This window comes from Zootoca vivipara, chromosome 7, assembly GCF_963506605.1.
Source record: "Zootoca vivipara chromosome 7, rZooViv1.1, whole genome shotgun sequence".
NCBI lineage: Eukaryota > Metazoa > Chordata > Lepidosauria > Squamata > Lacertidae > Zootoca > Zootoca vivipara.
Genome location: NC_083282.1, coordinates 74,111,885 through 74,139,575, shown reverse-complemented (window position 1 = coordinate 74,139,575; position 27,691 = coordinate 74,111,885). Strand labels below are relative to the sequence as shown.

At 45.0% G+C, this 27,691-nt stretch overlaps 2 protein-coding genes across 2 annotated transcripts; one reads left to right on the top strand and one right to left on the bottom strand.

Annotated features, from left to right (window-relative positions):
• The first annotated feature begins 3,120 nt into the window (after positions 1 to 3,120).
• SYS1 (SYS1 golgi trafficking protein) lies at positions 3,121 to 17,699 on the top strand. Its single transcript, XM_035122151.2, has 4 exons — positions 3,121 to 3,251; positions 4,579 to 4,839; positions 8,699 to 8,766; positions 10,095 to 17,699. Exons 2-4 carry the CDS (start codon positions 4,678 to 4,680, stop codon positions 10,333 to 10,335), a joined length of 471 nt encoding a protein of 156 aa, XP_034978042.1. The 5' UTR covers positions 3,121 to 3,251; positions 4,579 to 4,677; the 3' UTR covers positions 10,336 to 17,699.
• LOC118088374 (neuritin-like) lies at positions 17,676 to 27,190 on the bottom strand. The gene is made up of 3 exons (XM_035121976.2): positions 27,100 to 27,190; positions 25,570 to 25,732; positions 17,676 to 17,901 (listed from the first exon to the last, which is right to left on the bottom strand). Exons 1-3 carry the CDS (start codon positions 27,140 to 27,142, stop codon positions 17,676 to 17,678), a joined length of 432 nt encoding a protein of 143 aa, XP_034977867.2. The 5' UTR covers positions 27,143 to 27,190.
• Positions 27,191 to 27,691: the final 501 nt, after the last annotated feature.

Here is a 27,691-nt window from a genome sequence, read left to right as displayed (position 1 = left end):
CTGTCCTCTCTTTGCAGATGGGTGATGGTGGGTGGTGGCAGCTGAGAGATCTTATTCCTGTATTACATGCAGGTAAGGCGCTTCAGAGAGAAAAAGAGTGTCTCATGGTAACCTTGTAAAGCAGTTAATTAATAAGGCCGCAGAGCAAACAGAGTGCTGGCACTGACAGAAAGTTGTTTACAGCAGCCCTGCAATAGAGACCAGTGTTATTATCTCGAAACAGTACTGCAGTTGCAGGAGAGGGAGGGCTGAGCCTGTGTAACTTATAGCAACCCTGTAAGGTTATGTACAGTACTTAACCTTTATCAATCCCATTTTGCAGTAGGAGGGGGTGGGACTGAGAGGAAGTGGCTTACATAAGACTGTAATGCAGTAATCATACTTAAGGAAAAGGATGGAGGCGCACAAACACACTATATTATGATCTCCACATTTCAGATGGAGGCTAAAACTAACTGAAAGCTGGTGGCTTACAACAAATCTCTAATAATAGTGCTTTAAAGAACGGACAGCTGCTCAGTCTTTGCTGGTAAAACAAGACCACACATCTCAGTCTCCATTACAGTACTACAGAGTGGAGAATCATTATTCAGTAGGGCAAATGTTTCACTAACTGTGCATTCAGTGCATGCCTACTCATAGTGGAACGCATTTTTGAATAAATATGCACACGGTTATAAATCATGTGGAATCATATTTCAGTAATGTTGAAAACAAACAACAGCAATAAAAGATGATACACATGCATACAGTGAGGGGAAAAGTATTTGATCCCCTGCAAAATTTGCCACCTACAAGACACATCTGACCTCTGTAATTGCCAAGAAGGGTTTTGCCACCAAGTACTAAGTCATCTCTTGCAAAGGGATCAAATACTTATTTCACTCATTATAATGCACAACAATCTCTGACTTTTGTCTTCTGGGTTTCTGGGGTTTTTCCTGTTGTTATTCTGTCTCTCACAGCTACAATAAACCTACCATTAAATTTACGAACCGGTCAATTCTTCGTCCGGGGGCAAACGGGCAAATTTAGCGGGGGATCAAATACTTTCTCCCATCACTGTACCTCTAAGAGAGCACATCAGAATTCACAAATCCATTAAGAAGATAATGCCCTCTTCCAGATTTATTTTGTGTTCCTGTCTTCAAGGATGCTCTTACTCATTTCACTTTATAGTCCACGGAAGGGCAGGATACCGGAAATGTCTCAGACTGACTCATGCCACTATTGTGTAAACAAACCATAGAGCTCCCGATGCTCCTATAGTGCTACTGATTGTAATTTCATGGAGATTAAAGAGGGGTGGGAATGTGGGGGAGAGTGCAACCATGTGTGCCACCTCAAGTTCCTTGGAGGAAAGGTGGGATATAAATGTAATAGTAAGCAAATGATGAGAAAGATAATAAAATACGAGTTGGAGATGACCTTGGGGGGGGGGTCATCTGCATCCTCAGCTCGAGGAAGATCTGCAATGCAGGATACAGCTACAGCAACCCTGGTGGGGGGCATCAAACCACTATAACAAATACAAGAACAAACCAATACCCCCAGCCACCCATTTAAAAGAACACAGAGTGTTAATCAGTCAAAGCCAAGTTTTTGCCCGGCACCTAAAGATATGTAATGAAGGCACTAGGTGAGTCCCCCTAGGGAGAACATTCCACAAATGAGAAGCCACCACAGAAAAGGCCCATTCTTGTGTTGCCATCCTCCAGACATCTCATGGAGGAAGCATTCAAAAATGGGCTTCAAGTGATGATCTCAGGGTCCAGGTTGGTTCATATGGGGAAAGGCAGTCCTTGCATTATCGTGGTCCTTAGCTGTTTAAGGCAAAACCAACACTTTGAATTGGGCCCAGAAACTAATTGACACCAGGTGCAATTCGGCCAGGATCAGTGTGATATGCTGAAACCGTCAGCCTGGCTGCTGAATTCTAAACCAGTTGCCTTTAGAATTTTTGGTGGGGAGGGGGGGCATGCATACCCATAGGTGGAAAGGGTGAAAGCCCCCAAACAACTCAGGGAGTATATGCTCTGTGGTCACAGCATGCTGGCTGGAGATACTGGAGAATTCCTATGAAAGCAAAAACGAAGCGTAAACTGTTGTAGTTTTCCATTTCTGACCACAGATGCACATGCAAACTCAACAGTTTACGCTTCCTTTCTGCAATTGAGTATGACTGATGTTCATTCAGATTGTTGTTGCTTTAAAGCAGGCATCCCCAAACTGCGGCCCTCCAGATGTTTTGGCCTACAACTCCCATGATCCCTAGCTAACAGGACCAGTGGTCAGGGAAGATGGGGATTGTAGTCCAAAACATCAGGAGGGCCAAAGTTTGGGGATGCCTGCTAAAGCCTGCAGATGTAGCAGTTGAAGTTTCCGAAACGTCTTCAGAGGCAGCCCCATGTATAACGAGTTACTGTGATCTAACCTAGAGGGTACCTGATAGCAGAAAAAACGTAGTTTATTTATTCAATTTATATACCGCCCTTTATCAAAAGTTCCCAGGGTGGTGTGCAACATTAAAAACACATTACAGAACATCCATGATAAAATAATAAAACACAATAAAAAAGCATACTGGCAGACAGCCTAATACTGTAATAAAATATTCCTCATAATGACGCATATCACAGGTTGTCCCTGTCCAGATAGGGGCGCGGCTAGGACACCAGCTGAAGCTGATGGCAGGCACCTCAAGCTGCTTCAAAACGACTGTTTTTATTTTATTTTATTTTATTTATACACCCATACAAGTGCCCCAGCCACTCTGGGCGGCCTGTAACAACCTCCCTTCCATCGTGTCTAGGAAACTGCCTGGAAAACCTACGCCTAGTTTAGCTCGGGTAAGTTTACACCCTGAATATTATTCTTGGGGTTGTTGTTTTTTTAATGGCGTCACCTACCGAACCTGAGCATTTCAGAGGGCGTCACAGCGCGCAAACAGAGAACTACGTTTATCCGCTTATGATTATAATATGACGTCACTTCCGCCTCGTAGGGCGCCCCTCTAGGCTCACGTCGGTTTCTCCGTGACGTCACCGGCCTCCGCCGCTGTTCTAGGCATCCGGAGGCCGGCTGGCTCTATGGTCGGCCGAAAAAAAAGAGTCAGCTGAGAAGACGGGCCTGGCCGGCCGGGAATGAAGTTTGGACCCTGTGGCGGTTTCTCGAGGCTGTTTTGGGGCTGGGAAAGTGCGGGGGTGGGGGCGGCGGCGGTCCGGGGACCCTTCGGCGTTGGCGGGAGAGAGGTGAGTGACAAAAGCGGCGAGGGCTGGCTGGAAACCTGAGGGAGACGGGGCGGGAGGGGCGGGTTTGTGGGAGCCGGGTTTGAGGAAAGCCCTGTAGGTCCCTCTCTCCTCTCGGCCTCCCTCAGCGCCTGGCACAACTCTTTCAACACATTCGCGACAGGCAGAAAACCCGCAAGTCTGGTTTCTCCCCGTTAAGTGATGCAACGACGGGGGAAGCTTTACCTGTCGGGTTTCTGCCTGTTTGCGTTTAAGGAAGCCAACGCACACCCCCTGGAAGCTCTTCTCAGAAAAGGCTGGCCCATGTGTCGGCCTTAAATCTTTAACCTCAGCCCTTTTAAAGCTTCTGTTTCTGTGGATCACAGCAGCAGAGGAAGCTGCTTTATCCCCAGCCGGAACTGTTACCGGTAGGTCCACACAGCTCAGGGTTGCTGTCTACACCAGGCACCCCCAAACTTCGGCCCTCCAGATGTTTTGGACTACAATTCCCATCTTCCCTGCCCACTGGTCCTGTTAGCTAGGGATCATGGGAGTTGTAGGCCAAAACATCTGGAGGGCCGAAGTTTGGGGATGCCTGGTCTACACCGTCAGCAGCTTTCCAGGTTGAAGGGGGTTGTTGTTATTTATTTAGGTTTCATGGGGGATATCGGATCTCAGAGGATACTAGGTTATCTCAGAGGCTGCACGACACGCCTCCAGAATTGAAGGGAATTTACTTCTGAGCTGTGCTCCTGACCTGCTTGTGGGCTCCCTGTTTAGGTAACTGGTTGTGCCACTGTGGGGAATGGGATGCTGGTCTAGACATCTGACCCAGCAGGGATGTGATCCTACGATGGGCTTTAGTTATGACCCAGTAAGGCAGTTCTTATGTTCTTTGTCGAGAGAACGGGATCCTGCTCAAATATTTGCTGTACCCATTTTAACATGGCTGTCTTGTTCGTGTCAAATGTATTTTCACCTGTCCCAAACTCCTAGGGTTGGATAGGTTTAAAATCTCTTTCAGAAAACAATACTAATTCTGCAAAGCTCATCTAGTGAGTACAGTATCCATTTACTGGCTCTCTCTCCCATTTCTGTGTTATCACTCTCAGTATTATCTGTGCAACATACACTTAGGCCCGGCTTTTTGTTTTTGTTTTGTAATCTGTCTCTGTTAGGTTTCCCCGTGCCTCTCTCAGGGCTACACTTGGGAAACCACACCAAAGAATAGTAATGTGAATGCCAGAAGATGCCTAAAGTACACTTTGGGTTTTGGACAATGGGTAGCTTGGAGGGCCCTTCCATAAGCTTTGGTTGGAGTAACATGTTTTGTTTTGTTGTTCACTTTCAGGTGCTGATGCAACTGGCCTCTAGTCAGTGAGATGTGTGCTTGATGCTTTAAGACGTCGTTGGATTTTGCCTAGCCAGTGGGCAGGCCCCTGCTTCAGCAATGGCTCCACAGTTCCGCAGTTATGTTTGGGATCCTGCTCTTATCCTTTCCCAGATCACACTCATGCAGGCAATTTACTATAGCTCACTTGGGCTTTGGTTGGCTGTGGTGGACAGTCTGGTTCACAACAGCCCGTCCCTTGACCAGATTTTCAACTACGAGGTAGGACATTATTCATTTTGGGAAATCCTGACAGCTAGAAGATTTTGAAAACCAACCTTGCTGGCTTAGAGGATTGTTGTTTACGTCTCCTACTTTTTGGTATCCAGGGGAATCCTTGAGTCAGTCTTTCCCATCCCTGGGTAGAAGTTGGAGTTAAAAGTGCAGATCAGAGTGAATGGAGAAATGTTGGAAGGAAAAGGAATTGATCAGTGCAAGAGACACTGTCCCTGTTTGGGTTGTGGTGCTTGTAGATCAGGAGTGGAGGGAAGTCATGTGAGTGTGAACTCCAGTGTGAATAACAGTGGAGGGGCAGGACAGTATGTCAGACTTTCCCACCACTCTTGACAGCCTTCTTCAACCTCCAGCCACCCCTTCCTGTTCTACACACACCATGATCATCTTTATCAGCTTCTCAGTCCAGAGGAAGGGTGATCTGGATTGTGTGTTCCCCTTCTTAATCTCCAGTATTTAAACAAGTATGACATTAACAGTTTCACAGATTGCATTCTATAACATTTGTATTTAAATTTTACATACTTTTGTATGCAGATTTTTGGCTTGCAAAGATGAGTTTATTACAAGATCTGTCAGAAATGAATTTGCACTTTTGCAAATGGCTGCCTTTGCGATAGCAAAATTAAGATGATTTTGTATGATCGTTTAGATATTGTTTATTGTGGAAAGGACATGCTGGGTATTGTTATTGCTAATAGGAATTGATATTATAAACTTTATTCAAAAGTTTATTACCTTGTTTTCCCATTCAAAAAGAAAAAGGAAATGCTTATAAAACAAAGGGCACATAGTTCAGTATTAGAACTTCTGCTTTTCATATGCAGAAGGTCCCAAGTTCAATCCCCAACCCCTTAAATTATGAATGTCCCCTGTCTGGGACCCAAAGAGTCAATGCCATTTAGTGCAAACAATACTGTACTGAGTTTGATGGGCCAATGCTCTGAATCCGTATAAAACAGCTTCCTGTGTTCTTCTAACAATCCACTATTCCAACACTATTACCAAAATAGAAATAGCATCAAAGAACAAGAACCCAAAATGGTCTGTTGTGTGAGACCTTGTAAACGTTTGTATGAAGTCAGTTGAATATTTCTCCCTGAAAGGGCAGTTTCCTCCACCTACCTTCATGTGGCTTTTTCACTATAATGGTTATTCCTAGTGTTTTGTATCATTTATACAGAAGAAAACTCTGAATACAACAGGCCCCTCTGGCCACTAATTCACTTTTATCACTACCCAAAGTTTCTAGTGATGTCAGATCAAGGATTTGGATTTAAATGTTTAAGTAGAGACATTGTTACAGGGCAGATCAGCCTTGGGAAAGATCTGTGGTGTTCTTTCTTTGGAGTGAGTGAGACAGCCTGGGATGGTTACATGCCCATAAAACAGTCTCTTCGATGGAGTCTGAAAAGATAAGACAAATCTAGAGAGTCCTCTGTGCCTTTCCTTTGCCTGGCTGCATCTGTCCTTGAGCTATGATCATGCCTTTTGCTTGCCTGGGTGGACAGAAGAGTGTGTAGAAAACTCTTACCTGGATGGAACGTAGCCTACTATAAAAAGTGAGTTACATCAGTTGCTCCAACCACTTTTGTCTCCAACCACTTTTGCTCCACCACCAGCATCTGTCTCCTAGAAGGTTGCCTATGAAGGAATGTACCTTGAGGCTGAAAAAGACTCTCCTGTTACATAATTTTATCAATGGCTGTTGGCTACGGCATCAGGCTAGCCACTGTTTCAAACTGAATCCGAACTACGTGGCCCCTGATTTGATCCAATTGGGCTCCTCTTAACCTGCAACCAGCCCTGGGGGTGAAGTGGCCATGACTGGGGAAGGGAGCCAATTCATTTCAACAGCATATTCCTCCCCAACCTCTGCCATAACTTCCTCTTTCTAGCCCCAGCTGAGGCTTTGAAGTACAGTAGAGTGAACACAAGCCTTGGGTGCCCTAAATGGCAGAAGAAGACCTCTGTAGAGGCAAAAACCCAACTGCTTGTTTCTGTCCCAGTTATCTCTCTCATAAGAACACAAGAAGATTCATGCTAGGTCTTCTATTTAGTCCAGTGTCCTGTTTCCCATGGTAGCCAATCAAGAAGCCCATGAGCAGGGATATGAGAACTACTCCCCTCTCTGAAGCTACTGAGTGGAAGTGAGCCTGTAGTGGATATTGTGAAGTCATAGAAAGTGTTAGGCTGGGAGGAGAGAACCTTGTCTTAGTCCAGGGGTCGGGAACCTTTGTAAGCCCAGGAGCCACATTCCCTTTGGGAGAAGCATTCTGAGGGCCACATGCTGGTGGTGCTAGTGATGGGCAGGGTGAAAGGCAGACGTGGGCAGAGCTGTGGATGTGAGTTTTACCTTTGTATAGGAGGCTACTGTCCAGCTATACAAGGTTTCTCTCATATTTTGGGTGTGTGTGTGCATGGGACATTACAGGTGTGAAGAGAGGAAACTGAAGTCATTGGACCCCACTGGAAGCCCACTCTCACAACTGAATTCCACCCAGGGAAATTAGAGCCAGAGCTTCTCATGGCTGTCACCATCAGATTGGCTTTGAGCACCACAGTACTGTAATGTAGGTTTCATTTGGGATTGCCTGTGCTGTCTGCAACTCTGCTGTTTTCCAACTTTTGTAAGCAGAAATGACCAGCTTAGAGACTCTGTGGAGCGTGCCTTATTGCAGCCTGCTGACCTTGGCAAACTGCATGAGGTAGTGCTTTATGATAGTCTGGATTTTGGTGGCAGTTGTAAGTTTTGCTGGAGCATTTCAATTCTGAGTTGCCGAAAAACTGCAGTTAGTGTACTGTGACAGTTGGCCATATCTTCAGTCCTTTCTATGAATATAACTGGTGACAGAGGCTCATGTGGACGTTGATTTACGGTATCTTGGCTGGATTGCATATGTTGAAAACTTTAACCACTGAGTTGTATTTTAGATCAGGGGGTTCCAGACAGTGGTGTGTAGACCACCATTGGTCCACAAGCTTCTTGCAGGTTGTCAATCGTATGTTTGCATTAAATATTCATATTGATTTTTAGTTGTATTTTTAAGGCTTTTTATTTTTTATATTGTATTTTATTGTATTGCCATTTGAATTCTATGGAATTTCAATTGCAATACAGAAAACAAGAAAAGAAGCAAGAAAAGTACAATTAAAGATATCACAGTAACTTAGCAGAGTGTATTACAAATATTACAACTGGCAGGGGAAAAAAATCATTTAGTGGCCCACCAAGAACATCAGCAATTTTCAAGTGACTCAGTGCAGGGTGGGCTGCAAGTTTGGGAACCACAGCTTCAGATCCTTTGGAATTTTACAAAATCAAGAAAATGTTGTGTGTAAGTTATGCAGTTTCAGATAGGGAGGAACGAGTTTTAGCCTCAAAACATAGACTGATCTGTTCTGTGGAAGCAAATGGAACCCACTTCATCCATAGTACAACTTGTGCAAAATATATAATACCATTAGGCATTATATCAATATCCCTTGTGATTTTACTCATTTACTGGGGGGTTATTGTTTTGCTTCTAGTTATGGTACGTATTTTTGTGTTTTTATATTGTAAACTGCCTTATGATCTTCGGATAAAGGGCAGTATATAAAATTAACTAACTAACTAACTAACTACCAACAACTCCTCAGCCCTGGCTGATTTTTGTAGATATAATTAAACTTGTACATACAAACTTGTACATACTCTTAGAAAAAGAAATTATTTTTCTGCCTTGAAGGTAAATGAAGCATTATGTTGACTGGAATGCATGGATGGGGAAGAGGAGTCAAATCAATCTTGAGTTGGTTTCCAATTTATCCCAGTGGCTGTTTTTCTCCTTGTAACCCTGTGCAGGTTTTGGGGTTCTCCACCTCACCTGGCAGACTTGCCATGATGGCTTTTATCCTGAATGCACTTTCCTGGTAAGTTGGCTTTTTGGATGTGCATTTCTGACACTTCTGATCGCCATTTTGTTTCTTTCAAGTACAAACATTTTTTCCAGGAATCAAATATCCTTTGCTGAAAACCGTAGTATTCTCACAGTCTGTGTTGTAATGCAGAAGCAGGCATAGCTAACATGGTATCCTTTAGATGTTTAGAACTACTTCCAGCGGTGCCCAGCCAGCATGGCCAATGGTTGGGAATGATAGGAGCTGCAATCCACAGTGTTTGGAGGGCACCACCTTGCCTAGACCTGTGCTAAAGAACGTTGCAAGAAAGCTGCTTGTAGGGATTGACTAACCTGTCTTAAGTCTCTGGCTGCCATTGGCTGAACTGCTGAGACTCTATAGATGGACAGGGCATAAAAGTCTGTTCTTGGGGGAAATGGATGGAACATGAGGGAAAGGGAAAGAGGAAGCAGGAGCCTAAGGAGGCAACAGGCAAAAGGAAGGGGGGAGGGAATCTTGGAAAGCAGGTTTGGAAGAAAGAGCTGTTCAAAGGAATGAAAGCAAGAGAGGGCTAGAGGAAAGTCTTAGAGAGGTTTAAGAAATTTGGGGAAAGAGAATGGGCAAAAAGAGGATAAGGACACGTGATCAAGAGCTGCAGGGTTTGGAACAAGTTGGTGCTCCACATTTCTTTGAAATATCAGCCAAATAGCTGCTGTCCTTTAAGGCATATGAGCATGAGTATTTATAGTCTTCCACCTTCTCACAAGAGAGATATGTTGTACCTCAAGAGCAGCCAGGAGAGGAAGAGAAGTTGCCAGATCAAAGGTTTTCAGCCATAAATATTCCTAACAGCCTAAAAATACCTTACATGTAAATAAGAAGAACAGAGAGCTATAGCCTTAGAGTTTCAGGGTTTAAAAACTTAATTAAAAAGTCCTCACATGGAGCAAGCTTGTTTTCTCCAGCTCTGGAGGCTGGGACCCAAGCTAATGGATTTAAATTACAAGAAAAGAGATTCTGATTAATAAACACCAGGAAAAACTTTCTTACAGTAAGAGCTGTTGGAAAGTGGAACAGACTCCCTTGGGAGTGGTGGACTCTCCTTCCTTGGAGGTTTTAAAGCAGTGGTTGGGTATCCATCTGCCATGTATGATCTCATTGAGATTCCCGCATTGCAAGGGGTTGGACTAGATGACCCTCGGTATCCCTTCCAACCCTACAATTCTATGATTCTAAGATAACTCTTGTACTGCTTAGTGCAGGATAAATATAAAAATGTCCAGAAAGTTTCTGTTGCTGAATTCCTTCTTTCCTGAATTGTACAGTTTCAGGTAAAATCTTTTCTCCCCTCCCCTTTACAGTGCCATAGGCTTGCTGTATTTCATTCGGCGAGGAAAGCAGTGCTTGGATTTCACAGTCACCATTCACTTTTTCCACCTGCTGGGCTGCTGGATTTATAACGCGCACTTTCCAACTGCTTTGACGTGGTGGCTTGTACATACTGTGTGCACGGCACTCATGGCTGTGATTGGGGAATACCTTTGTATGCGAACAGAACTGAAGGAGATCCCATTAAATTCAACCCCCAAATCAAACGTATAGACTCTCGGAAGATGCTGTCTCTCTCTCTCTCTCTCTTCCCCTCGGCTTCCTCATCTTGGTGCCAACACAGGATACGTGAGAATGTATTTGAAGCAACCCAGCAGGTCTGTTCTAACTTTTAAATAATCTTGCGTGAAAGGTATGTGATACATCCATGGGTACAACATGGGACAAATCAGATTTTGATAAAGCACACTTTGTTGCTTGTGTAGGCACATCCAATTTGCCCATGCAGCTCAGAACAGATTCAGTGTTGGACAACAAAGCAACAGGAGCTGGGCTGATTTTGTGAAATGAACACTGTGTTGCCGGACCTGGAACTGTCATTATCTTCATTATGGACAATACCAAGACAGTTGACTTCACGCAATGCACAATAAAAAGCTCCATTCTGCTCCCTCCCCAGTACATCTCGTATCTATTTTCCTTCCAACTGTCTTTTGAAATTTTAAAAAAAATCAAGGAGATCAGACAAAGTAGGAAGTATTTCTCACTTGGCTGCTGTGATTATAGAAGGTTTGGCTAAAGGTGAAGAGGAAAGTGACAATATTTATTGGATTGTAGAGACTGATTTTTGGCAAAGCGAATAAAGACTCTCATTGTCCATTGCGGTTTCGGAGCTTATTGATCAGGTGGGGTTATCCTGTTATTTTATATGACAACAGGGGAGGAAAGGGAGCCATCAGACAGGAATATCGTCCAGGAAGTCACATCTCGAAACTTTAAACATACCATCTTCAAGGAAGAAATGGCATGCAACAAGTTGGCCAGCTGGTCAACAAAGAGGCTAGCTGTGGGCTGGAAATGCTTCAGATGAGCCTTCTTGTTTATAGTATTACCATGAATGTACTTCCTTTTCTCTTATCATCAGATTCTAGTATTTATAATCAAGGGCACTGTCTTTTTTTGTTATAGGAGGCTGTGTTGGCATATAAAGAACAGGACTATTAATGAGTTTTTTAAACTGAACCAGTTTAAGAGAAACATGCAGCTTCAGTTGTCTCCTATGCACAGAGGCCTAAGTAACGCCTGATGGCCTCTGTCATACACAGTCAAAACTCTCCTATTTTAAAAGGGATGGAAGGTTTGGAATAGAGAGTTAATCTGTAACAGCCGGTTGCAGCTGTCAATGGAACTATGGGTTTTTCCACAATGAACTTACTTATTTTCAGACATGCCACTGAGCCTTTCTTTGTACATAAATATTTGTTGGTGGTATTGGTTTGTATAAGTTATATTGGTAAGTTAATGCTTGGTTTGTAAATGGTTAGGGGGATAATTTTGCATATAGAACTCGATAAATGTCTCTCAAAAGCTCTTCGTTTCTGTTTATGCCTTTGCTGAATTTCATCTGGCAATCCTTTGCCCACAGAAGTTTCTCCCTGGATTAAATGCTTTTCTTCCCATCCTTGGGTATTACATTTAGCAGAAGGCAGGTCTTTTTTTATGCTGTCTTTATGATTGGGGGAAATCTCCAAGTCAAAGTGCCCCTTTTCCAGTGTTCATCATTTATTTATATATTTATTTATTTATTTATTTATTGAAATATTTTTAGACTGCGGCTTTCATAAAAAATATAGCAACGTGGTTTACAGTTCAGTGTTAGGTCACAAACATGCTGTACCCCAGGGCTGGCTAACATGGTGTCATCTTCATGTTTCTGGAGTCCATTTCCCATAATACTCAACTGGAGCTGATGGGAGTTGCAGTCTACCCACATCCAGAGCTCACCACATTTACTTTCCCTGGTACACACTGTGTTCAATAACAGTTGCATATTGCTGCTTTGCCACTAGATGGCACTGTTTGCTTTTTAGAGCCTGCTATTATGTGATGGCGCTGTGGGTTAAACTGCAGAGTCTAGGGCTTGCTGATCAGAAGGTCGGCGGTTCGAATCCCTGCAACGGGGTGAGCTCCCGTTGCTCGGTCCCAGCTCCTGCCCACCTAGCAGTTCGAAAGCACATCAAAGTGCAAGTAGATAAATAGGAACCGCTCCGGCGGGAAGGTAAACGGCGTTTCCGTGCGCTGCTCTGGTTCACCAGAAGCAGCTTTGTCATGCTGGCCACATGACCCGGAAGCTGTCTGCTGACAAACGCTGGCTCCCTCGGCCTATAGAGCGAGATGAGCGCCGCAACCCTAGAGTCGGACACGACTGGACCTGATGGTCAGGGGCCCCTTTACCTTTACTTTTTATTATGTGATAGGAAAAGCTGCAGTCTAGCATTTCTCAGGCAGTGCTTTAATGAAGTGGGGCAGACCTCCAGAGCCACCCTCCTTACATCAATGCAGCTTACCTGGATGGGGCAGGGCACCACAGGGTCTTGGCAAGGTTAGGGCTGCACACGATGGACTGGTGGGAGTGCAGGATTGGCTCCACTGTCCTGTCCTACCGCTAGGGTAAGCGGCAGCAACAGCGGGTTTGGAAGGGCAGTTCTTTTCTATCACATCAGTTGCTACTGCTTATACTGAATCCAGCTACTATGGTATTGCCAGGTAGTGGCTCTCTAGTACCCCAGCCAGAAGCATTTCCTGCTCCTGCTGCTTTGGCGGAAAGGTCAACACACTCAAAGCAGGGGAGAGAAGGAAAAGCCCTGCATTTAATACAGTCCTAAAACAGCAATGGTGGAAGCCCCGGCAGGCCAGTTGAGCTGGACTAGGCATTGTGCAGAATGCACAGGTGCATGCTGGGACTCCGAAGCCTATGGAAGGTCTCCTTTTCGAAATGTCATACCCAGCCATTTAACCTGAAATCTGCTTCAAGTGCTAATTGGAACTTGTACGCAGGCTGTGTGCCTTTTTAGTTACAGAATTCAAAACCACAGAAAGCTGGATTCTGCAATGTCTGAAAACAGAGGAAATACAGATATTTTGTATAATTCTGCCATTTTTAACCATTTTGCATAATTTGTTTAGTTTTGCATGTCAGGAAAGGGGGCAGAGAATTATACACAATGATAGGCACGCTGCTCCCAAGTCACTAACAATCATATTGAACCAGCCCTCTGACTTTTGGATACTGCAGCATGCATTTTGACCATATACATGTTCAAGCATATCTTTGCAACCATGAGGGCTAGAAACTTCTTCTTTTGAGAAAATGAAATATGTGTGCATTTGAGTGAGAGAGAATCAGACTATTGTTTTCAATTGGTTATCACTAACTGTTATTGGGGGTAAGCAGTGGCATAAGCAGAAAAACATGATTGCAGTTATTCTTAGTCTCCTACCTTCATTTCTCCTTTGGACACCCCTACCATGTCATGTTTCCACCACACTTTCATAAAGAAAGACATGTATAAAGTACTTTTCTCAGCATGCATATAATACCTTCCCTCACTGCTGAACAGTCTCCAATTTGCTCTTCCTGAAGAGCATGCAGATTCTGCCTTGCCAGCAAATGGTAGTGAGAAATGTCAAGAGAAGGATAAAAATCAGACAGAAAATTCCAGAGAACTGGAACTTTGTAAGATGTTCCTTGGAAGAACCAAACAGAATGTCCCCTGCCATGTCACTCAAGGAAATGCTCCTGAGAGCCAGTAGGGAAGCCTCCAGGGATGGAAATGGGGAAATGCAGGAATGTTTTCAGAGAAAGAACACAAGTGAAAAATAAACCATGTAGGTGCTCAGATTGTGGACAAAGATAGATGGTCATCTTTCATGGATGCTTTCATTGAGATTCCTGCATTGCAGGGGGTTGGACTACGTAGATGACCCTCAGGGTACCAACTCTGCAATTCCATGGTTCTGTAATCAGAAAGGAAAATACTTCCATTTCTATGTTGTATACATATAGGAGAGTTAATTTATCCTTGTTATGTTTGTTGCTGTTTTATGCAGAACAAACCTGGGTGCCAGCCTGTTCCTAAATGATTTTGAGTTCTGAAGCTTACTTTTGACTAGACATATAAGGGTTTGTTCTGTGAATCTGCTTTCTATCATCTTGATCCCGTGAAGCCCAGTCTCCTGTGTGTTTGTGTGTATAAGAAAGTGAGAGCAGTTATCCTCTGCACTGCCACAGAGCAAATAAATGGCAGATGGCTTCCCTTTCTTAATGAACCTGGTCTGATGTAGGCACTTGAGGGGTTGCTCCCAGAGAATGTTTCTGCAACAGCTGCTTCTAGTGCATCATCCACCAGTGAACTCAAGCTAAATTTTGTTTGGTGGTGGGTCAGAGACAGGGAGTAGCCTTGCCCAGCCAAGTGATTTGCGCTTTGATTTCTAGGGAAAGTGGGATGTGGCATTTGACAGTGTAAATGGACACAGTAGGATTTTTAACAAAATGAAAAAAATCCTTCCAGTAGCACCTTAGAGACCAACTAAGTTTGTCATTGGTATGAGCTTTTGTGTGCATGCACACTTCTTCAGATACTTTTTCAGATACTTTCGTACTTTTCTTCAGATACACTTCAGATTCTTTCAAAGCTCATACCCGTGACAAACTTAGTTGGTCTCTAAGGTGCTACTGGAAGGAATTTTTTTTATTTTGTTTCGACTACGTCAGGCCAACACGGCTACCTACCTGTAACTAGGATTTTTAAGAGCAAGAGATAATATAGTAGAATTACAATGCTAAGCAGTGTCATATTCCAGATGTCCCCCCCACCCTCCACAAAAAATGTCTCTGGATGGATGGAACCAGGGTGTCCTCCTGTTTCTGCTTTTTTAAAGTCAAGTGCAACAGAGAAGCCATGTTTCTTCAATCACATGTTTCTAGCCCACAATGTCTAATGAGGGGGGGGGGGGCTATCAGCTTTTCAGAACAAAAGCCATGCTTGATTGAGGGGGGTTGGAACTCACCCCCTCGCCTTCCTTACTTCACTGCATTCTTGAAGGAAGTACAAGATCTAGTGATGGCCACCAACTTGCATGGCTTCCAAAGGGGGTTAGACAAATTCACGGAGGCCAAAGCTTACCAATGGCTACAAACCATTGTACTACCTCCAGCATCACAAGTGCTATGCCTCTGAGTACCAGTCGTTTGGAGTCACAAGTCAGCATGTGCCCTGGTCTTGCTTTGGGGCTTCCCATAGGCATCTGGTTGGCCACTGTAAGAACAGGATTCTGGACTAGAGAAGCCTTTGGTCTGATCTAGTAGGTTTCTTATGTTCTTAATCACTTTTCTCCTAGCCTAGCTCTGACACAGTGAGTGAGCTGGGCTGGGGAGAAAAGCATTAGGATCAACACCATGCAGGGAGGAAAAATAGGAGAGGGTTCTGCTCCCCCAACTTGGATGTGCCTTTTGTGATTAAAAACCAGGTTTCCTGTAGATGCTGCTTTAGACATGGATGAGGGGGTGCGTGAATAAACAAACACGGCTGCTCTCACCATCTTTCACTAGTCCTCAGCTGGCGGTGGCCATCGGCACTTTGTAGCTGTGCATGATGCTCAGTATGAGACTGTCACCAATCCCCACCTCCATTCTAACCTTCCTCCTATGCCTGTAATAGCTATGCCAAACTGGCAGGCAGAAATGAGGAAAGCCATTGGATTAAGAGCAGGGCAGATGCTTTACATGCCAATGGTTTTAGGTCAACCCATGTTGTCTCTAGGTAAAGGGTTCTGGTAGCAGGTGGTGGGAAACTTCTGGAGAACCTAGAGAGCCACTGCCAGTCAAGAGTAGACCATAATGGGCCAAATGGGGAAATGTTGACTCATATGTTCATTACAAATTGATAGATGGAGTGTGGAAGGGGCTACAAGCAATTGGGCTGGAGGCTGGTGGGTTGGCTAGCATGGTTAACACCAGAGGTGGGGATTGGATCTGGCCAGCAGGCTAGATCCAAAACTCCCACACACACTGTGGGTCACTTTGCCACATGAGCAGGGGGCTTGATGTCATATGATGTCAGGTGAATCCACTTCAAAGGAAGAATCAGGAGCATTTTTGCAGACGGGGCTTGAAGTCAATATTTCAAAGGCTTGAACGCCAATCTTCCTTTGAAACCTTGCCATTCAAGCTGCATCTGGAAGGAAAGACAAGAAGGCTTGGCGGGCCTAATTAGGCTCATAAGCTTGAGGCTCTCCACTGCTGGTTTATACTATGCTAGAGAGGTGGAGAAACTCAAATGGGTCTTAGAGCAACAGGTATGGTACGCACAACTACTCTGCTAACAGGACTGGAATACTGCCAAATTGCAGGAGATCATTCTCGACCTCAAACACGTTCAGACATATCCCTCAGTTTCGGAAGCACTGACAGTACTTACTCTTTTCTTGCATCACATCTTGGGAAATGAAGAAAAAGTGGTTTTCGGGAGGAGGATTGACAGTTTAGATTGATCGCTTGTAAATATGTGCAAAGCCAGCATGAGTTCCTTCTTTGGCACTCAGGTGCTGTTTGTTGGCTTCCCATAGGCAACTGGCTGGCCAATGTAAGAACAAGATGCTAGAAGGCCCATATATTTTTATGTAGCCCTGAGGTTCTATCCACCAGCTTTAGGTCAGAGCTCTTGATCAGCACCTGAAACCACAATCCAACATAATATAGTGCCATTTATCTTACCATTCTTGTGCAATCATTTGTCCAAAAAACACCTTAATAAATCAAACAGGTGTGTAACCTGATTAGCATATTAAAACGGCAGAGTGTCAGTAGACATTTTGGGGATTGTTCCAGAGATGGAACGCAACCATTTGAATTTGTATCTCTGGGAAAATCTGTTCCTGGTGGGTTTCTAAGAGCTCAAACTGCCCTTTTTAGTTCCCCAATACAGTGGTACCTCTGGTTAAGAACTTAATTCGTTCTGGAGGTTCATTCTTAACCTGAAACTGTTCTTAACCTGAAGCACCACTTTAGCTAATGGGGCCTCCCGCCGCCCCCACCACCGCACGATTTCTGTGCTCATCCTGAGGCAAAGTACTTAACCAGAGGTACTATTTCTGGGTTAGCGGAGTTTGTAACCTGAAGCGTTTGTAACCTGAAGCGTTTGTAACCCGAGGTACCACTGTATTTACTGTTCTAGGAGGTTGTCCAGGATACTGTCCTTAGGAATGGTTGTGTGGGAAGAGATCAACACAATAGTTTGACTGGTAGTTTTATCAAAGAACATCCAAAACAGCAGACCAAAATAAGGAAAGTAGGGGTGCCCCTTCGCTTGTGCTGCCATTTCCTCCAAGTTCAGTGATTTAAAGCTGAGATTCACAAGCAACTTCTTGTGGGCAAAGTCAAACTGGAACACTTGCCAGGCTTGTTCTTGACAACCCAGATCACTGGAAAATGCAGTGGATTTCCCTCCATATTTATAATGTAAGCAAGCATTCACTAAACAAACACAAAACCCCTAACAGTATTTATCAAAGATCTGGAAATAAATATATGTACATATGTGGAGTGGTTCCCTTTATAAATTAAGCCAAGTGACCATCAAAGTGATGCTTAACAGCGAAATAGATGGAATCTGCAAGGAGCTGAAATTCTGGGAGTTGCTGGAGGCGCAGAGGTCAAAAAGGCTGCCTTGGAATTTGATTTTCCTAGATTCCTTTCTCAACATCTCCCAGATAGTTGCTGCCTCCCTCTGGCACTCCCAAAGGGCAGCCACGGCACAGGTGTGAAACTCTTCCCAATATCTGTAGCAGGAGAAAGAGAAGAGTTAGTTTCTTTTCATAAAACAAGGAAGCCACAGTTAGAAATCTCTTATTTGTAAAGCAGAACATATAGCAGGGATCATCAATGCAGTGCCTGTGGGTGCTCACCAATAGCTCTTATGGGACCCCATGAAATGTTTCAGTAAATATCCCCTCAAAAATCCACAAGCCACAAAAGGCATCTTGCTCTTTCTGCTCAATTCCTGTTTGCTTTGGCTTGGCCTCTCTCATATGCTCCCTACAGCAGCCATTTTGTGTAAAGCCACACCCCAATGCCAGCCATTTTGTGACTGGCACCCATGGCACTCAAAATGTTCACTGGCTCAAAGAGGTTATATCCACCCCTGACATAAACCCTGAATAGTTTGTTTGTTTGTTTGGATGGTTGGTTGGTTGGTTGGTTGGTTATGACCAGAGTAGGCACAGTTCTAGCCTTCTCAATGTGATTCTGTCCACCTTAGAGCAAGAAAAAAGGGACAATCCAAGTCCAGCAGCATTTCTGTGATATACTCACATGGCTGCCATGAATATGAATTCATGATTCCTGTGCCAAGTTTATCCCCATAGGAACAAGTTCTTCTATAGGCAGTCCTTCCTGAATAACTCCTAGGATACCTAACATTTTGCTTTTGTGCATATGAAAGCAGCCTAAGTGAGAAACATTAGGATGGATGTTGAAAGAACCAAATTTCAGGGTGCCTAAGCAGTTTTCATACAGGATAGGATACCCTGAGAAGGTTGAGCTAGCTCAAGGGTGGAGACCTTCAGGTCCTGGGAATGAATGTGGTCCTCCAAACCTCTCTCCAGGCCTCACCTCCTCTCCAGCCACCCTCTCTAGCTGGCCCTGCTCCATACCCTCCTTGAGTGTTTTTGCCTGGCTAGAATGTGTCTTTGAATGCTGATAATGCCTCTTGTTGGCTAGAGAGGGGTGTATAAGTGCACAAACTAGCCTACCATGTAAAATTAACATCAGTTTCTCCACCCACTTTTGCCTCTGGCCCCACCCCACTACAGGCACTCAAAACAGGGTGCACACTAAATTGTTGGTTAACCAATTCCAGTTCTTCCAATGAATACATGGATTCCAGACTAAATAGCTTGAGCTATAGTGGATTTTTAAAAAGTGGGCGGAAGCGGGACATAGGACAGAGTCCCGACTGTACTCCCTTGCTAGGCTGTTACTATAATAGCTTCACTGTGAAAGTGAATTGTATCCTTTTTCTGGCCTTGCTGAAACATTTTCCTTCTGGAAATGTTTGATTGTAATGTTACAATGGGTCCCTCCAGACGTCCTTTTTATTGTGCATTCATGATTTGTGCCCATGATTGTATCAGTGAGGTTATATGTGATCTCACTTTCAGTGCTATTTGTGCTATTTATTTATTTATTTATACCCCACCCATCAGCAACCGTTTCTCGGTGGGCATCCTGCTTTGTTTGCAATCGGTGCATGTCCTGTAGTGTCCAGCTGGAATCCTGTAACTTTATCCTGTAACCACAAATGTGCAAGGGTATTTGCTCCACTTTCGTTGTGCTATTGCACAAGAGTGCCTCTCCAGAAAGCAGTAAGGTGGTAACATTGGGGAAGTGTCGCTACTGAACATCTAATAAAGCTGAATGTGTGGGTGGTCCACTATAAATCCATCACTAATGCACAACTATTGCATTAATGACATGTTGCCAAACACACCCACCAAAAACCCACCAGTCTTTCTCACATAAGTGGAGCATTTTGCCCTAAGCGGACCCTGGTTATACGAAAAGCATCTTTTGTCCAAGGCATCCTTACACAATAATGAAACAAGGCTGGTGTGTGTGTGTTTGTGTCTGTGTGCATAAAATCTCAGAGAACATTTATCTGATTGCCAGCTGTAAAGAGCTCATTAAATAGAACTATTGTGGCAGAATAAATGTCCTGAGATAATAATGAGAGAAGCTGCTGCCAAACAAGGTAAACTCATTTCGCCTTAGAACAAGCCTTGCCTCTGAAACCTGCAACTGCATAATTGCAGGGGGCAAAGGAGAAATTTAGTGCGTTAACAGCTAAAAATTGTATCTGACTTCAACAAAGGCAGGAAGAGCGAGGCCTGAAAACTGAAGTGTCTACTTTGAAGGACATTTTTTGTGTGTACTGTATTTGTTTCTCTTCACTCTTTCTCCCCCCCCCCACCCTTCCCCACCTCAGTTGGGTAATCACAATCCCCAGCATGCCTCGGTTTTTGCAGCCTCCATCTGTTCACAAACACAGGCCATAATCACATGACCTGTCAGTGTTGGACTCTGGGGGAATGTTGCACAACAAAAACCAAACAACAAATACAATCAACTTCATAGCAGACTGCTTTCCGAGCCATCAGTTATTACGATCTCCATATCTGTCACTGACCAGTCTTTTCTCACTAGCAGAGAGAGGGAAACATGGAACAGGAACATCATGGGGAGACAGTATTGTTTTAATTCCATTATAGCAGGAAAAAATGGCAGGGCAGATCCAGGATGACAGTAACTCAGGTCTTGCAGCACAATGATAGGTTGTGTATATTCTGCATTAAAGCGAAACAAAACAAGAAAGCCTAGCTCCGCATCAAGAAAATGTGAATCCAATGGTCTGTATAAAGGATGTTAATTAAGGCTTGCATATGCTCATATAGTTTGCTTCATTAATTCTGCTTCTCCAATTCATGAGAAGGGGCAAAGATATGGATAGGCAGAGTGCTGAAGCCCTGGTTTCCAATCCAATAAAATGCGTCTTCCCCATATTTCATCATTTGTGGTGAACACATTTTCAGACCCAACTTCATAATCCTTAAAGGCTAGAAATTTCAATAAAAGTTGAGGTTCTCTAGGGCGGCGCTGTGGTCTAAATCACTGAGCCTCTTGGGCTTGCCAAGCAGAAGGTCGGCGGTTCGAATCCCCACAACGGGGTGAGCTCCCATTGCTCTGTCCCAGCTCCTGCCAACCTAGCAGTTCGAAAGCACGCCAAAAAAGTGCAAGTAGATACGGTAAAAAGGTACCGCTCTGGTGGGAAGGTAAATGGCGTTTCCGTGCACTGCTCTGGTTTCGCCAGAAGTGGCTTAGTTATGCTGGCCACATAACCCGGAAAAACTGTCTGCAGACAAATGTCGGCTCCCTTGGCCAGTAAAGCAAGAGGAGCGCCACAACCCCAGAGGCGTTCACAATTGGACTTAACTGTCAGGGGTCCTTTACCTTTACCTTAAATTTCACATGTGTACAGGGTAAGCACACAGAACCTCTAAATATATGTATACAGCCCTGATCTGGTTCCATTTCCTAATTCTTAAAACATGGTTGATTCTGTATAAGCTGTTGTTGTATATGTACTGATTTGTTGCGAAAGGGGGGGGGCTTGTTCCCAGGTAAGTGCAGTTAGGGTTGCATCTGAACAAATTAAATCACCCCATACCATCACCATGGGAACCCTCACCTGCAATCTAAAGTTGTACAGCCCAGATACAAAGTTTTATATTACTACCTCAGTGAGGTAATTCTCCCAAGAAAATGAGCAAAAGTGTGTGGGAGGGGGAGAATTTTTGGGGATCACTACTAGGGAGAACCAGAGCAGCCCTTTAGCTATACTACGGAGAGTTAGAAATTGGGGTTTAAAAACAGCAGCAAGAATCTGGTATGTGGCTGAGCTTGCTTGCTTGCAGTGATTAAGAAACTGAACTACAAATCGGAAGCTCCCAGTTTGACTCTCTCAGCCTCATTCCTCTCCACTTGAAATAAATATGGAGGCTAATATACTGACTTACTCTGCAAAGTTGTTGTAAGAAAGGGAAAGGCCGTACAGCATCTTATATCCTAGGGTTCAATCTCCAAAGTCTCTAGGTAGCGCTGGAAAAGGCACCGGCCTAAAACCTTGGAGAGCCACTACATCAATACATAGTCCAACTTGCTATAAGGCAGAGAGAGAGAGAGAGAGAGAGAGAGAGAGAGAGAGAGAGAGAGAGAGAGAGAGAGAGAGAGAGAGAGAGAGAGAGAAGCACTTTGAACTCTTGAAAGTTCTTTACAAATATTATAATTATGAATTCGGAGGGGGTAGGCTGTATGCCTGCGCCCCCTTCTAATTCCTGGATCCAGCATGGATTCAATTCCTCGAATAGCCAGGCTAGCTTCCTAGTGAGGTACAGGCCATTAAGGTAACAAAGGAAGTGGCTCTGTGCTGTCCCTCAACTCGCTGGTAGTTAGAAAGACAAAGACCAGGGCTGAGAGTTAAGGTGTGTGAGGTAGAAGCAAGGCTGCAGGCAGGCGGGCAGGCGGGCAGCTGGGAGACAGAACCATGCCTGATTTCTGCTGGAATCCAAGGCTGTGGCTATGGGAGAAGCAAGACCTTCTTGTTAATGCTTGGAACCCTTCCATTGTAGGCTCAGGTTGTAGATATGTGTAAATAAACCATAGATCATAAAGACACCATAGACTCTGCTGTACCTCATTCCAAAGGAAACACAAACCCTGGATGAGCGCCTGGAACCTCAAACTGCTCAGAGATTGGGGTAGCGTGCAATATTATTACAATGACTATTCCCAAGGCTCAAACTCCAATTTAGGCGCAGTGCCCCTTAGAGGTCATCTTCCCTTCATCTTTCCTCCTCCAATACTTTTCTTGTCTCCTTTATTAACCTCCTGCCCAACCCTACAATATGTCTTTGCCCTCTCCCTAATCTGGCTTCTCCTTTTTCTTATTTATTGCTTTTTCTGCCTTTCCAATCTCAGCATCTTTCCTTTTGGGGGGCTATCTGGTTTTATGCCTTCCCAGAGCTTCGCCTCTTCCTTGATTGCATTCCTGGACAATGGCACCCATTTATCTCAGCAAACTTATCTCCTCCATCTCCCTTGCTTGCTTTTAATCAGGCCCAGACCTGCTCCAGGCTGAGCTGCTTGATGCTTTGGTACCTGATTGCCTTCCCATCTATCCTGATTTGATTACAAGTAAACAAATGGCTGCATATATCCACCTTAACCTCAAGCTTCTCACTTTGAAGCTGCCCCTCCTTGAAAAGGACAAATGCATTCAAGACTGACTTGTGCCTTTTTTAGGCCTCTGCCCCGAATCAGTGCATTTCATTGATTATTACTATCCATAATGGTTACCATATGTTTTATTTGTTTGTTTGCAAGCTCTCTCATCCACCCATCACCATAAGGCCCCAATGCAGCTATAGAATGCAACTATAGAAAATACAATTATAAAAACAGATAAAACAATGGAAATGATAAAAAAACACACCACAGAAACGTTCTAAATGGAAAAGAACAGATGCAGAGGACTTTAGACATGCGTGTTGCATCATCCCAGCAAGGCAAGGCGTAGTTCCTAGCTTCTATTATCCTGATAAGCCACTGAGGGACAACCTGGACCCCTTCTTCTGCCAATGCCATTAAAGGTAAAGTGTAAAGGGACCCCTGACCATTAGGTCCAGTTGTGACCGACTCTGGGGTTGCGGCACTCATCTTGCATTATTGGCCAAGGGAGCCGGCGTACAGCTTCTTCCAGGTCATGTGGCCAGCATGACAAAGCCGCTTCTAGCGAACCAGAGCAGTGCACGGAAACGCCATTTAACTTCCCGCTTGAAGTGGTACCTATTTATCTACTTGCACTTTAACGTACTTTTGAACTGCTAGGTTGGCAGGAGCTGGGACCGAACAACAGGAGCTCATCCCACCGCAGGGATTCGAAATACTGATCTTCTGATTGGCAAGCCCTAGGCTCTGTGGTTTAACCCACAGCGCCCAATGCCATTATCCCAACTTAAATCTCCCTCTCCCCTGAAGTCTCCTCTCAACTGCAGAGGGATAAAAGATAAATAATAAAGCCCTAAACAGCCTCGGTCCAGTATACCTGAAGGAGTGTCTCCATCTCCATCACTCTGCCCGGACACTGAGGTACAGTGCTGAGGGCCTTCTGGCAGTTCCCTCGCTGCAAGAAGCCAAGTTACAGGGAACCAGGCAGAGGGCCTTCTTGGTAGTGGCACCCGCCCTGTGGAACACCCTTCCACCAGATGTCAAAGAGAAAAATAACTACCAGACTTTTAGAGGACATCTGAAGGCAGCCCTGTTTAGGGAAGCTTTTAATCTTTAATAAATTAGTGTATTCTAATATTTCTGTTGGAAGCCACCCAGAGTGGCTGGGGCAACCCAGTCAGATGGGTGGGGTACAAATAATAAATTATTATTATTATTATTATTATTATTATTATTATTATTATTATTATTCCAAATTGGGGAGGGGGGTGTCAGATCCCCAAAACAGTGTGTATGCCCCCAGCCCCACTTTTCCTGAGAACAGGCAATGGGGGGGGGGGCAATGAGCAACTTAGTAAAAGCAGGATGGAGTGAGATGGCAAGAGCTAGGATTTATTTAATGGGGCTTGGAAAGAAGGGAAGAACAAGACATGTACGGTGTGCATGAAACTGCAGCGTCAAAACAAGTGTTATCCCACACTTTCCAGTGCAATTTTCTATTTTGGAGAACCGGGTTTGTTGCCCAAGAGCTCCAAGTCTGCTTTAATTGTGCAACCTGAATTTGCCAGTGTGTGTGTGATTCGATCCCACTTGGAAAAGAGCGACTGTTTGCATGCACTCTTGAATGTTTCTCAGGCATATCTCTGCCTCTGGTGGAGGCCTCAAGCCTCTGTGAGGGTAGAACATGGCAGCTGGTCTCTCTGTGGTTCCTTCTCCTTTCCTCCTTTTCTATATGCTCTCCATTCCTCTCCCAATCTTTCTGGAATCTCCTCAGGCATGATCCTCCTCCCTCTTCCTTCAACATCTCCTCAGGCCACCAATTCTTCCTTCTCAGATAATAATTCCTGAGGGCTGCCACCCCTGGGCTATGCTTTATAGGCATCCCACAACAGGGGGTGGGCATGGGGTTGCAAAGTTATCAGGGACTAGTCTGCCCCATGTGCCGCTGAAGCAGTCCAGGAGGGGATAAACAGGATCAGAGGGAAACACCTTTCCTCCTTTACCCATCAGAGTGCTGTGAAGGGGGCAGAAATCCTAACAACCTTAGAAGGGGGAAAGTGAGATTTGGGATGTGTGCATCGAATCGCAAGGCTCCCTGACCCCAATTTCTCTGGGCGGAAGGCATGCCACATGCTTCCTTTCAGCCTAACGGGCACATAGCAGATGGAGCAGTTATACCCATGCTCTTTTCTCAAGACATCCGTGTGTATATTAAACAAGCCAATGTAAGAACACACAAATCTCCTTTATACCAAATCAGACCATTGGTCCATCAAGCTCAGTATTGTCTACACTGACCACCAGCTGCTCTCCAGGGTTTTAAATGAGTCTTTCCAACCCTACCTAGAGATGCTGGGGATGGAATCTGGGGCTTTTCTGCATGCAGAGCAGACTGCTCTACCACTGAGCTACGGTGGTGCCCCTGGATATGCAGGAAAATGTACCTACTGTCTGTGTGGAGTCTCATTTTCCTGTCCTAGATGTGGAGTAGGTACAGAGTCACCCACTTAATTATGGGAGAGGTCTATATTTGGAGTATTTAGAAAATATCTGGGGAATACTGACACCAAAATTCACAGTGGAGAACAGGATTTGGGGGAGAGTAGCACTGAATCTGTAAGCAAGATGTGTCAGCGATGGATGGATGGTGTTATGTGCATGCTCACCCGCAGACAGCAGACAGTCCTTGCATCTGGTCCCTTTCATCTTCCTCCTCCTCTTCTTCCTCATAGCTGGCCATATTTTCTCCTAGTTTTAAGATGCAGTCAGATAAATCTTGGTAAATGTTTTCACACTGGGCTTCTGCAGTCAGTGACCTGACCAGGTACCCTGCAAATGGAAAGGGGATCCATGTCACTTAATAGCATCATAGGATGATAGTGTTGGAAGGGATCCCGAGGGTCATCTAGTCCAACCCCCTGCAATGCAATGGAGGTTGGCCATCCAACCTCTGCTTAAAAGCACAGTCTGCCACCTTCTGATGGAGTTTGTTCCCCTGTCAAACAGCTCATGATGCAAGGAATCTCCTTCAGGCACCCTCGTTTCAGATTCAGACCCAATGCCTTTGAACAACCCTCCTTCCCTAAGGTTTGGATCTGTTTAATAGGCATCATATGAGAGCCGGCATGAAGTTGCTGATAGTGTGCAGGTACTTACACTTGGGGGGTCTTGATGCAAGCTGAGGATCTGGGCTGCCTCTTAGAAACTAACCTACCTCACAGCATAGGTGTACATAGCCAGGATTTATGCTAGGGAACAGGCTATATGTTGAGGGTGGACAGAACCTTGGTTAGTTAAAAAAATTTTTAAATTGATTTACTGTACTTGATTTAGGGGGAAGCAGTTGCCCTACTGCCCCCCCCCCCAATTATGCCCATGCCTCACAGAGGTGTTGTGAGGATAACATGGCAGAAAGGGGACCATTAATTCTGCCCTGAACTCTTTGGAGATCAGGCAGCATAAAAATGTAGGTGAGAAATATTTGCCGTGGAAGGCGAAATGTGACCTGCCCTGAATTTGGTTGTCTGCATTTGCAGAACCTCACAAAGTGAGTTCAGAATCATAGAATTGTAGAGTTGGAAGGGACCCTAGGGATCATCTAGTCCAACCCCCTGCAATGCAGGAATATGTGGCTGTCCCATACGGGGATCGAACTTGCAACCTTGGCATTATCAGCACCACACTCTATCCAACAGAGCCATCTAGCCCATGCAATACATGTCTAATACACGACCTGTTCATTGTGATGTTTCCTCTGGAGCTGCTGCCAAGTATTCAAATATGCCTATAACTGGAGCTTGCCCTGAGCTCCTATGCATTTAACAAGTTGCAGACATTTAGCAGGGGAAGCTTGTCCCATAATTTCCTCTCTATAGGGGAGGGGGTGTATTAATTTTTTGCCTGAAAGGTTGTTGTTAATAACGACACAGGAGCAGTGCCTGTTGCCAGTTGGCAACCTACTTAGGGCACAGCCGAGATTTTATGTCCTCTTTTACCGATGTTCAAAGCAGACGGAGGCTTAAAAGAAATGCGAGACGGTAGCTAACTAACCCTTAGAACTGGTAGAGGGTGCGCACCTCCGGGATGAAGGGAAAAGACTTTCAGCTGGGCTTGTTACCAACACCAAGCACCATGATCTGGACCGGACCCTCTCCAAATCGAAGCACGACCCCTACGCTGGGAAGGCTTGTACTCACCCAGCGCGACGAGTAGGAGCGCCGTGCCCATTCGCTGTCCCATAGCCGCCGCCTCCTGCTGCCGCCGCCCTGCTCAGGGGCTCCGGCTGGACTCCACCCCTGACATCAACAGCATGCCCCCAGGAAGCCCATTCCCCCACCAGCAGCACCCACAGGCGCCTCTTTAGCCTTCCTCCTCCCGGTGAGGAAGCAAGTCGGCGCAGGCGATCGCCGAGGTAACTTCGAGGGCTCAGCTGGCTCAGGCGCTCGGCGAGCCTTGCAAGTGCTCAGCTCCCTCCTCCCGCGCCCTCCCGGGGAGAGTCTGCTCAGTCCATCTGGAGACGCCACTTCTTTCCCTCCAGCTGCCTCCCGGGAGCCCAGACCCTTTCTCCTTTCTCCCTTCTCCCCGTGCCGAGAAAGGTGGTTTAGTCCAGGAAGGCGCAGTCACCACGCTTACCGGGGGAGAAAACAGAGGGGTCTGTCCCTTGCCATGCTTTTGTGTTTAGCAGATGTGCGAAGGGGCTAGTTTGACGCTTGCAGAGTGAAGCTCGCTCTCTCTCTCTCTCTCTCTCTCTCTCTCTCTCTCTGGCTGCATGTGGGCAAAGCAATCCTA

Excerpts from the sequence above, each read along its gene's own strand:
- SYS1 (XM_035122151.2), top strand. The coding sequence starts at position 4,678 with ATGGCTCCACAGTTCCGCAGTTATGTTTGGGATCCTGCTCTTATCCTT. Across the intron at positions 4,840-8,698 it reads ACCAGATTTTCAACTACGAG|GTTTTGGGGTTCTCCACCTC; the intron begins GTAGGACATTAT and ends AACCCTGTGCAG. Across the intron at positions 8,767-10,094 it reads ATCCTGAATGCACTTTCCTG|TGCCATAGGCTTGCTGTATT; the intron begins GTAAGTTGGCTT and ends TCCCCTTTACAG.
- LOC118088374 (XM_035121976.2), bottom strand. The coding sequence starts at position 27,142 with ATGGGACAGCGAATGGGCACGGCGCTCCTACTCGTCGCGCTGG. Across the intron at positions 25,733-27,099 it reads GCTCCTACTCGTCGCGCTGG|GGTACCTGGTCAGGTCACTG; the intron begins GTGAGTACAAGC and ends TTCCATTTGCAG. Across the intron at positions 17,902-25,569 it reads GGACTGTCTGCTGTCTGCGG|ATATTGGGAAGAGTTTCACA; the intron begins GTGAGCATGCAC and ends CTCCTGCTACAG.